General features: G+C 41.5%; 1 protein-coding gene across 1 annotated transcript; it reads left to right on the forward strand.

Annotated features, from left to right (window-relative positions):
* Nucleotides 1-8,905: 8,905 nt before the first annotated feature.
* On the forward strand, nt 8,906-9,532 carry LOC110140100 (inactive ribonuclease-like protein 9). The gene has a single exon (XM_020898366.2). The coding sequence runs from the start codon at nt 8,906-8,908 to the stop codon at nt 9,530-9,532; it is 627 nt and encodes a 208-aa protein (XP_020754025.2).
* The last annotated feature ends 1,998 nt before the right edge of the window (nt 9,533-11,530 follow it).

An 11,530-nucleotide genomic window follows, 5' to 3' on the forward strand; every position in this document is an offset into this window, starting at 1 on the left:
TGTGGGAAAATCATTCCTGCTTTTGTGCTTGTTTAGGTAAGCATTTCCTTCCTTTTGAGGGCTAAGATCATGGCATCCAGTCCCATCACGTTATGGCAAATAGATGGGGAAACAATGGCTGACTTTATTTTTCTGGGCTCCAAAATCACTGCAGATGGTGATTGGAGCCATGAAATTAAAAGACGCTTACTCCTTGGAAGGAAAGTCATGACCAACCTAGATAGCATATTAAAAAGCAGAGACATTACTTTGTTGACAAAGGTCCATCTAGTCAACGCTATGGTTTTTCCAGTGGTCATGTATGGATGTGAGAGTTGGACTGTAAAGAAAACTAAGCACCAAAGAATTGATGCTTTTCAACTGTGGTGTTGGAGAAGACTCTTGAGAGTCCCTTGGACTGCAAGGAGATCCAACCAGTCCATCCTCAAGGAGATCAATCCTGGGTGTTCATTGGAAGGACTGATGTTGAAGCTGAAACTCCAATACTTTGGCCACCTGAGGCGAAGAGCTGACTCATTTGAAAAGACCCTGATGCTGGGAAAGATTGAGGGCAGGAGGAGAAGGGAACAACAGAGGATGAAATGGCTGGATGGCATCACCGACTCAATGGACATGGGTTTGGGTAAACTCCAGGAGTTGGTGATGGACAGGGAGGCTGGCGTGCTGCAGTTCATGGGGTCACAAAGAGTCGGACATGACTGAGAGACTGAACTGAACTGAACTGAATATTTTATTAAATATATATGTCACATGTTGTTTACTCATCCTTCCACTGATGAACACTTCAACCATTTGTTTATTGTGAATAGTGCTGCTTTGAACATGCATGTACAAATATCTGTTCACGGTCTTGCTTTCAATTCTTCTGTGTATATACCAAGAAGTGAAATTTTAAATTAAATTTCTTTCATGTTAGAACCACTAACAGAACCACTGACTGTAACTGCCCACCCTGGTCCAGCATCGTAGTAACCACTTACAGGAGTTATCTTAAACTAGAGGGTCTAGTAAGGAATGCAAAACCAACAAGCTACCACCAACCAGAATTCAGGAAAAATCAAAAGGAGAGATGAGACTCCTGTCCATAAGACCCAGCAACCTCCCAGAATCCTTGCTGGACTCCATCTTGACTGACACATGTTCCACCAGGAAGGATCCAAAGGTAAGCCCAATTACCATAAAGCCCAACACTGCAATCCCATGGCAGAACATTTCTCCTGGGTTTCCTTACCCTACTACTCTCCATCCAGGCCCCTCTTCCCAATAAAGTCTCTTGCTTTGACAGCACATGTGTCTCCTTGGACAATTCATTTCTACTTTGTGTCTGTCCATTCGGTGCACCTCTGTAAGCTCAGATACTCAGGTCATCACAGTGACCTGAAAGGGAACACATGATTTGAACTGAGGAACAACTGTGTTTCAGGGGAACCATTGACCCTCTGGGACCTCCAAGTGGCACTGATGGTAAAGAATCCACCTGCCAATGCAGGAGACTTAAGAGACACAGGTTCAATCCCTGGGTTGGCATAATGCCCTGGAGTAAGAAATGGCAACCAATTTCAGTATTTGTGCCTGGAAAATTCCATGGATAGAGGAGCCTGGCAGGCTACAGTCCATGCGGCTGCAAAGAGTTGGACATGACTGAGCACACACACACACACACACACACACACACACACTTTGACCCGCTAATGATCCGTAAGGATCACATTGTTCTCCAGGTTTTCTCATTCTGACCCCATTCTCAGCTCAGTTATGGGTATGAAGGCCTGAAACATAAATATTGCCTCCACATGTTTGTAAAAGCATAAATTTAAATATGCCTAAGGTGAGACTTTCTTCCCCTGAATTTAATGGAGAGATACTTTGGGATTTATTCACAAAGCTAAGTCTAATTCTAAGGACTGAGTGTTTAGACTCTCTCTTTATTCAACCATTCAAGCTAAGGAACTGGCATTTCCTGATGCTGATAAAGGGTAGGAGTTCGCTGATATAAAAATGTGGCATTTTGAGAAACTGGCACTTAATATTGGAAAATATGCCCAAATCAGCTCTTAAAGGCACATTTCTTCAATGACACTTCCTCAGATATGTTTATTTTAACTCTGAGAAACTGACAACTTTCAAGATCACAATAAGAAATAAACTGCTCAGAAACAGCAGTTGAATAAGGTTATGTTTGGGGCTCCCCCTCTCTCACCATGTAATCTTTATTTCAAACATTATTTGGGACCACATTGTAGATATCTTCTGTGTTTTGATTTTCCCCCACCTTTTCAAATGGACATTTGCTACTTTTGTATTTGGTGTCCATTCCTTTGTTTGTATTGCAGGGGAGCAGCCTTTTGTCAGCAATTGTCAAGGTTTTAACTTTGCGGTTTTTCCTTTTCTTCTGAGAAAAAAGCATGAACTTCAGATGGACCGAAAAGGGGAACTCACATTCCTGGATTTATTCACATGACAAAAATGAGACCAATCAGAAAGGTTATTTTCTACGTTGGATGAAAGTTAGAGAGGATGGCACATCTTTCAGTGACCCTACATAGTCTTATAAAGGTGGTTAATGATTTACCCTGCCATTCTGTGGAGAGGCCCTGCCTGCACATGAACTTAGCATAGAAAGCAGCGTGGAGTGAGAGAGAAAACAATAGTCTAGTGGAGGATTGGATATCTTCATCCTGCTGTGTGTCCTGGACGTCTGTCTCTGTGAGTCAGTACAGGTCCTCTTGAGTTTGAGTTAATTTTTTGCACTCCTGCCCCTGGTCTGGTTAAAACCAGACATTCCCTTTGCTGTATTATGAATAATATTATGAATATTCTGCATCTGTAAAATTTCATTGATTAATATATTTGTATATTCTGGAAAATAATCCATTTTAAGAATCTATAAATTCAATGAATATAGAACACTGATTATCTCAAATATTAGCTCTTACAGTCACAACTGTAGTGGTGTTTTTGTTGTGTCCATGAATACATCCATGGCAACTTAAACTTTCCTTAAATTCTTGGACATTTATGTTTTCGAAGTTGAAATTTTTGTTCCTATGCAGTAAAACTTGCTGTCCATATCGCCATCTAAAATACGGTACATAGAATTCAAGCTATTGAAATTGGGGGGAAAGTATCAGATTAAAAAAAAATTTTTATTACACTTGCCAAAGTTTTCACTATAACCAGAAATATAGGATTGTTCCCCTTATTACACTCTCACCAGCAATGAATTTGGAAACTGTAATCATTCTTACCAGTTTGAAGGATATAAATTTCACTTTTATTCTGTGGTTGGGGCTACAAAATGATTTTATGATTATTGTCCATTGATGCATCATATTAAGCTGTATTTACAAATCCTGCTTTTCTTCTTTAAAGAGATTTACACTGAAAACACTTAATGACCCCTCATATATATATATATATATATTCATGTACCTAAGGAGTCTTTGACTAGTCTCAATTTTTTTAAAATTGTAAATAGAGTTCTGACCTGGGAGTCAAGACTCACACTTTAGGAGAAAATGCTCTAGACAGATAGCCTCTCTCAGGCCCCTCCCAGCCTATAATCTAAGCTGCCTTAACACTCCCAAACAAGTTTAAAAGTAAAGAGGAATAACCTTGTGAATTTGTTTAAAGCGCAAATTTCTGGGTCCATTCATAGACACAACAAAACGCTTTTTCACTCTCCTCATTCACCCTCATCAAAGAAGCTCTTTAGTTCCCCTACGCTTTCTGCCATTAGTGTGGTGTCATCTGCATATCTGAGACTGTTGATAGTTCCCCCGGCAATCTTGATTCCAGCTTGGGTTTCTCTAGCTCATCATTTCGCATGATGTACTCTGCATAGAAGTTAAATAAACAGGGTGATAATATACACCCTGGAGATACTCCTTTCCCAGTTTTGAACCAGTCCATTCCTTGTTCTACGTCTGGTTCTAACTGTTCCTTCTGACCTGCATACAGGTTTCTCAGGAGGCAGGTAAGGTAGTCTGGTATTCCCATCTCTTTAAGAATTTCCCACAGTTTGTTGTGATTTCACAGTCAAAGGCCTTAGCGTAGTCAAAGAAGCAAATGTAGATGTTTTTCTGGAATTCCCTTGCTTTCTCTATGATCCAATGAATGTTGGCAATTTGATCTCTGTTTCTTCTGCCTCTTCTAAACCCAACTTGTATGTAAGATAAGTTCTTGGTTCATGAACTCTGAAGCCTAGCTTGAAGGATTTTGAGCATTACCTTGCTAGCATGAAAAATGAGCACAATTTGAACATTTTTCAATGATAAAATTGAAAATTTTTAAATTTAAAAATTAAATTTACTATTTAAAAAATTTGTTTAAAGGTAGTTTGAACACTGTTTGACATTTGCCTTCATGTGTTTGGAATGAAAACTAACTTTTTCCAGGCCTGTGAATCACTCAGAAAAAGAATTATCAAATACATAAGTGAAAGTGTTAGTCGCTCAGTCTTGTCTGACTCTTTGTGACCCCATGGACTGTAGACTGCCAGGCTCCTGTTTCCATGGAATTCTCCAGGCAAAGATTTTGAAGTGGGCAGCCATTCCCTTCTCCAGGGATTTTCCCAACCCAGGGATAGAGTTGGGTCTCCTGTTTTGCAGGCAGTTTCTTTACCATCTGAGCCACAAGGGAAGCCCCTTTAAATACTTAAGGTAACTTTAAAAAATTAATTTATTTTTTAATTGAAAGATAATTGCTTTATAGAATCTTGTTGCTTTCTGCCAAATATCAACAAGAATCAGCCATAGGTATACTTTTGTCCCCTCCTTCTTGAACCTCCCTTTCATCTCCCTCCCCATCCCACCTGTCTAGGTTGTTACAGAACATAAGGCAAAATTTTAACTTAGAGGTGAGTGAATGAACTTTATTCTGCAAATAATCAGTACTGAAATTACATATAAACCACGTGAAAAAAAAAAAACCCACCACCTCTTATACTTCAATATAAATTCCAGATGGATGAAAGGCTTAAACTTTCTGAAAATCCATAAAGACATAAGATAGCGTGTGAGTGAAAACACATATACTTGGGGGTGAATGAAGATTTTAAGAAGCCTGAAACCACAGCATGAACTCATAAACAGAGGATGAAGAGCTCAGAGGACATACAAAATGAAGGCTGTCCTGGCCCTGGTGCTACAGGAGCCTCAACTCCACTGCCCATGCTCACCCTGTCCTGCTCTCTCCAGCCCAAGATGCCACAGAGACTCCAGGCTCCCCTTTCTGGGAATGTGTACAGAGGTCCCTGGTTTGTCCCAGTGGGATCACTCTGCTGAAGAGACACCTTGAGGAGGCTGATGAGAAAGTGAAAGCAGGAGTGTGAGGAATGACTTCTGAACGTGCTCACACACAGAGTGCCCTCTCTCACATCGACACTTAGGATCAGTTGTTTGTTTCTTGGCCTAATCTCCGTTTTCCCGTCTTCAGATTTCCTCTTCTCTCCACCTTGTGATGTGTGTCCCCAGATCGACCTGATTGCAGCGCCCCCAGATCGACCTGATTGCAAGGGGCTACAAACTGGATCCACCCTGGAGTCAAGTATTGATATCCGTCTCCACCTGTGTCATGGTCTCCGGGTTATTTTCGGTATTAGAAAATAACTTGAGTTTGCCGCATTGGAAGACTTCTCTTCTACCAAGAGTACAGTAGAGTAAACAAACAAAAAAAACCCCAGCAAACTGCCCTGCGCAGCACAGCCAGGCTTTGTGGGGAGTGGATCTGTTTTTTTACAGCTCTCCTGTGGCTCAGAGAAAGTTTTGTGCTGGCCCCTTTGGTGGTCTGTGTGTTTCTGGTAGTCTCTTCTAGAGTTACAAAGTCAGCCTAGGGAAGGAGGTGCATTCTAGAGTCAGGTGGGGAAGCGAGACTGAAGGAAGTCATACAGTAGCACTGAGGAACAGAGATGTGAAAATCAGACTGACTTGTGAAAAAGGTTTGAACCAAGATTCTGCCAGACCTAAAGTAAAATTTGAAGCAATGTCCCTTCACAAAGAGATACTGTTTACTATCAAAACAAAAACAAAACTATAAGAATAGCTTTATCATAAGCTTGTTTGGATGATGATGTATGTTAGTGCTGAACTCAGGGCTTGGTGTATACTTGCCTACAATCGTAGGCATTGTTATTTATGATTTTTATTTTTACTTTAAGGCAAGAATGTACTTAATTCAGCCGTTCAACTTTGCTCTTCTCTTTTTCTATTTCAAGCTCTGGCACTCTTACGGGAGGTCAATATTCCCAGTATCAGCATGTCTCCAGCCCCGTCCTGAACATATCCACTCTCTGAAGCTTTGACCATACAGAGAATAAATGAGGCAAAAGACCATGGGCAAAGATAGGCCAAGAAGCCTGCTCTCTAGTGTACCTAAGGTACTTGCCTTCCCCTGGGAAGAAAGCCTCCTTGGAGAATTGTTGCTTAACAGTCAGATCTGGACAGGGATAAAAAGTGACCAATAGACCCAAGAATCCTCTATAAATGATGACACTTTTCACTAAATAGTAGACTGTGCCCTGTTGTTTAGCACTTGGGCCTATTTTCTGGACCACAGGTCACTACTGCTCAGGCTCCCTTGTTGTTGACATTGTTGTTATTGTTGTTTATGGTCACCTAGTCATTTTCGACTCTCTGTGGCCCTGTGGACTGCAGTAAGCCAGGTCTCCCTGCCATTTACCATCTCCTGGAGTTTGCCCAAGTTCATGTTCATTGTGTTAGTGATGCCGTCCATCCATCTCATTCTCTGACACCCTCTTCTCCTGCTCTCACTCTTTCCTAGCATCAGGGACTTTTCCAATGAGTCATCTGTTCGAATCAGATGACCAAAATACTGGACATTCAGCTTCAGCATCAGTCCTTCCAGTGAACATTCAGGGTAGATCTCCCTTGAGATTGACTGCTTTGATCTTGCTGTCCAAGGAACTTGCAGGAGTCTTCGCCAGCACTGCAGTTTGAAGGCATCAACTCTTTGGCATTTTGCCTTCTTTACAGTCCAACTCTCACAACCATACGTGACTACTGGGAAGACCATAGCCTTGACTATATGGACCTTTGTCAGCAGAGTAATGTCTTTGCTTTTGTCTCTAGATTTGTCATCACTTTCCTGCCAAGAAGCAATTGTCTTCTGATTTTATGGCTGCAGTCACTGTCCACAGTGATTTTGGAGTCCAAGAAGAGGAAATGTATCAACTTCCATATTCCCCCTTCTATTTGGCATAATAAAAGGGGAAATTTTCTCATGGGGCCACGTGCCATGATCTTAGTCTTTTGTTTTAATATTTAGTCCTAAGCTGGCTCTTTCACTCTCCTTCACCGTTATCAAGAGGCTCTTTAGTTCCTCTTCACTTTCTGCCATTAGAGTGGTATCATCTGCATATCTGAGGTTGTTGATATTTCTCCCGCCTATCTTGATTTCAGCTTGTAACTCATTCAACCCGGCATTTCTCATGATGTGCTCAGTGTATAGGTTAAACAAACAGTGACAGAAGACAGCCCTGTCTTACTCCTTTCTCGATCTTGAACCAATCAGTTGTGCCATACAGGGTCCTAACTGTTGCTTCTTGACCCCCATATAGGTTTCTCAGGAGACAGGTAAGATGGTTCCCTTAAGGAATGTTTTTCTTAAAGTTCCTTAAAGTGATTAGCATGAAGTGTTAAAAAGATGTGCCTCAGAAGTAGGTGCTATATTAAATATTTCCATTTATTTTTAAGTAGTAGAATTCTTGAAAAAATATAAGGAACTACCCAGTTTCCCATATTTGTGTGGTAAAGACACTTGTTCATGTATATGACAGGTATTGGGGAAATACTAGTGCAGCCTCCAGTGGGGTGAATAGACATGGAGACACACACAAATGGAAGGAAAGTTGTGACTGTGAAGTCTCTGATGATGAGGGTACCATGATGGCACATAAGCACACAGGATGGGAAGAATTTAGAAACAGGAAAACCTGAGAAGGAATCATGAAGTCTTCCTTAAAGAAAAGATTAAAAAAAGGCTCACAAGGTCAATAATGTACCTTAGTGGAAGAGTTCTTCTGAGTGGGGAGAGGAGGCAGAGGAGACTGTAACATGGACCCACAATTCCAGGCAATGAGGTGATGGTAACAGTATTTACACCAATCCACACACATTTGGTGCTCATTTGACATGATGGGTCTTGCTTGATCCCTTGTGCAGGGGTATTGGTGGTCAGAAATGAGCAAGAGGAGAAAGTCAGAAGATGAAGAGTGAAGTGAAGCGAAATCACTCAGTAGTGTCCAACTCTTGCGACCCCGTGGACTGTAGCCCATCAGGCTCCTCCATCCATGGGACTCTCCAGGCAAGAGTACTGGAGTGGGTTGCCATTTCCTTCTCCAGGGGATCTTCCCGATCCAGGAATCAAACCCGAGTATCCTGCATTGCAGGCAGATTCTTTACTGACTGAGCTATGAGGGAAGCCCAAGATGAAGAATGGTCCTCAGGAAGGCAAGATGTTGGTGAGGGGGAAAAGGGGATCATGTGCAGCTCTTCAGAGCAAGTTCTTAACTCCAGGAAGAGAACAGATGCATTTACTTCAGAAGGAGGGTGCACGTGAGCCTCCTCTCTGCCTCCTGCCCCACTGCCCTCTCGACCTCTTGTCCTCGCTTACCCTTCCCTCCTGCCCTTCAGCTCTCTCTTGCGCTCTTCCTCAGTTCTTGTTTCCTTCTCTCTCTCTCTCTTCACTGTTGTCTCTCCCTGCCTTTCTCCTCTTCTCTCCATTTTCCTTCACCTTTCCCTCTCCTACCCACAGTCTTCTAGATTGAGTATAGCTCCCCTAAGGTCACCTTGGAGTAAATATTTTACAGGTATTGAAATAGATCCTGAGTTGTCAATTTTTAAATGGGCCAAAGTCTTAGATCTCAGAACAGCAAAAGGGGGTAGAAATGGGCCTGCCCAGTAACCGAAGGCACAGCCTCACCGTGGACATAACTCCTTCTCTCTTGTGTTCCCTTCAGGGAAACATGGGGACTCTGATCAACATGCAGCCCCTGTTTCTGCTCTTCCTGCTGCTGAAGCCACTGCAGCTTGTGAGGATAAATGATCCATCTCTATCAGATGAACGACGAGAAGAATTAGAAGACTATTTAGAAGACTTATATGCTACAGGGCCTACCAAACCACCTACCAAGGAAATGTTCAAAACCCATGTCATTATTAATTCTGAAATGCCGTTAACTGATCAAGACTACTGCAATCAAGAAATGAGGATGAAACGTGTTCACAATAGGCTTTATTGTGTTAAACAGCATTTCTTCCTCCAAGCATCATATAATGACATTCAAGAGATCTGTCATAACATTTTTGTGCAATGCACAAATGGGGTTAGGAAATGTCACAGGAGCCAGCAAATAATATCCGGAGTGCATTGTGCTTTAAAAAGTGGGACCATGATGCCATTTTGTGAATACACATCATCTTACAGAGAGGGATGGGTCCTTATCACTTGTCAATGGGACGATATTGTTGGAGAAATTATCCCTGTGTCTGTAATTGATATTTTGGCCATATAAAGAATCATCCACCAGGAAAATCTCTTTTCCTCCACCCCTCTAGAAGTATATTCTCTGAGATGTTACAGCAAGAAGATAGAATCCTATCCTTACTGATCCTTACAAGTCAAACTTGAGAATGGAAATTTTTATCCCATTCACTTTCATCATTCGCTGCTTGCCCTTTTTCTCCTTACACTAGGCAAAGGAAAGGTGGGCTAGATTAAGAGACAGTGCTCTGAGACGGATTCAAACAGGTCACAGAGTTTAGCACACTTTGAATTTTTTATGTGGGTGAATGCCTGCAGGGAAAGGCTGACCAGCACCAAGAGGAATAAGAAATGTTTGCTGATAAGTGTAAGTGAAAGCCCCTCAGTCATGTCCGACTCTTTGTGACCCCATGGACTATACAGTCTGTGGAATTCTCCAGACCAGAATAGTGGAGTGGGTAGCCTTTCCCTTCTCCACGGGATCTTTCCAACCCAGGGATTGATCCCAGGTCTCTCACATTACAGGCAGATTCTTTACCAGCTGAGCCACAACAGAAGCTCCAAAGTTGTATTCATGTGAATTTCTGGTTCAGTAGAAATAATAAAGTGCATCGATGTAGTTAGGTGTCTCTGGAATGCTTATGTGGGGTTTTTGGGTTTGCCTGACCTTCCTCTGTGACACAACTTGAAACAAAAAGAATTGAAGGGACTTTCATGGTGGTCCGGAGGCTAAGATTCTAGGCTCCCAATACAGGGACCCTGCGTTCCAGTTCTGGTGTTGGAATTAGATCCCGCATGCCGAATCCAAGAGTTTACATGCTGCAAATGTAAACATGCCACAAGCTCCAACTAAAAATTGGATGTCACAAAGAAGATCAAGATCTCAAAAGCTACAAGAAAAACCTGGCACATTAAGTAAATAAATAATTTGTTTTAAAGAAGAGTTGGGAACCCCCTCTGACATTGTGAAATTCACATTCATAGTTGGTATATTTGTAGAATTTTCACTTGTTCTCTTCTTTCCATTCAGCACAGTACTCATGGGGACAGAAAAATGTAGATATAACAAGAACCATCTCAGTATAAATACCTGATATTCAGAATAGCAAACTCCCCAAAGTACTTTTCAGCTGTCCAATGCTGCTTTTGTGAATTCCCACATCTTGGTTTCTTTTCTTTTCACTATTTATTAGATTATAGTTGATTTGCTATATAAATGTCAGTTACTTTCAGGTATACAGAAAAGTAAATCTGTTACGCTTATACATAATATCCACTCCTTTTAAGATTCTTTTTGCTTATAGGTCATTATAGAGTATTGAGTAGAGTTCCCTGTGTTATACAGTAGGTCCTTATTAGTTATCTACTTTTTATAGCAATGTGTACATGCCAATCCCAATCTTCTAATTTGTCCCTCTCACATCTTTGTTTTAGCTTAGCCATCACTATTTATACAAATACAAACTTTCTGGCATAGTCACATTCATTCACCATTTCTTTTTCTCACCTTGCTGTAGCTGTGGCTTCATCTGAGAAAATTCCACTTCCAAAAGTGGCTGGAGATCCAGTATGAGAAAAGAAATTTGTCCAGTTTTGGTAACAACTTCTCCCTCCCTTTGTAAAATTCCTTGATATCCTTTGATCATTATTCCCTATAACTTACTGAAAAGGGAATAAAAAGGAGTGGGGAGAGATGAGAGGGAGAGTGCCTATCATTCTTACACATTTCACTGCAATCCAGTCTGCACATGTCCTCCATCCCCATCTCCACAGGGACATGCATGGAACATCCCCATCTCCATGTCCCATTCCCTATCCTTGTCTTTAGACTCAGAGATAGGTCCTAATTTATCAACAAGGGCCTAGGGTTCAGTGCTGCCAGACCCCAATTCTGTGACTAAGAAATTCAAGCCTCTAGACAGCACTTTTATGTGGAAACTCATAACTTTTGATTGTAATTTCTGAGGGAATGAAGATTCCATCAAACATTTGAGGTCACCATGATACCTTCCAAAACCACCTTTCTAGA

The sequence above is a fragment of the Odocoileus virginianus genome, chromosome 6, assembly GCF_023699985.2.
Source record: "Odocoileus virginianus isolate 20LAN1187 ecotype Illinois chromosome 6, Ovbor_1.2, whole genome shotgun sequence".
Lineage (NCBI taxonomy): Eukaryota > Metazoa > Chordata > Mammalia > Artiodactyla > Cervidae > Odocoileus > Odocoileus virginianus.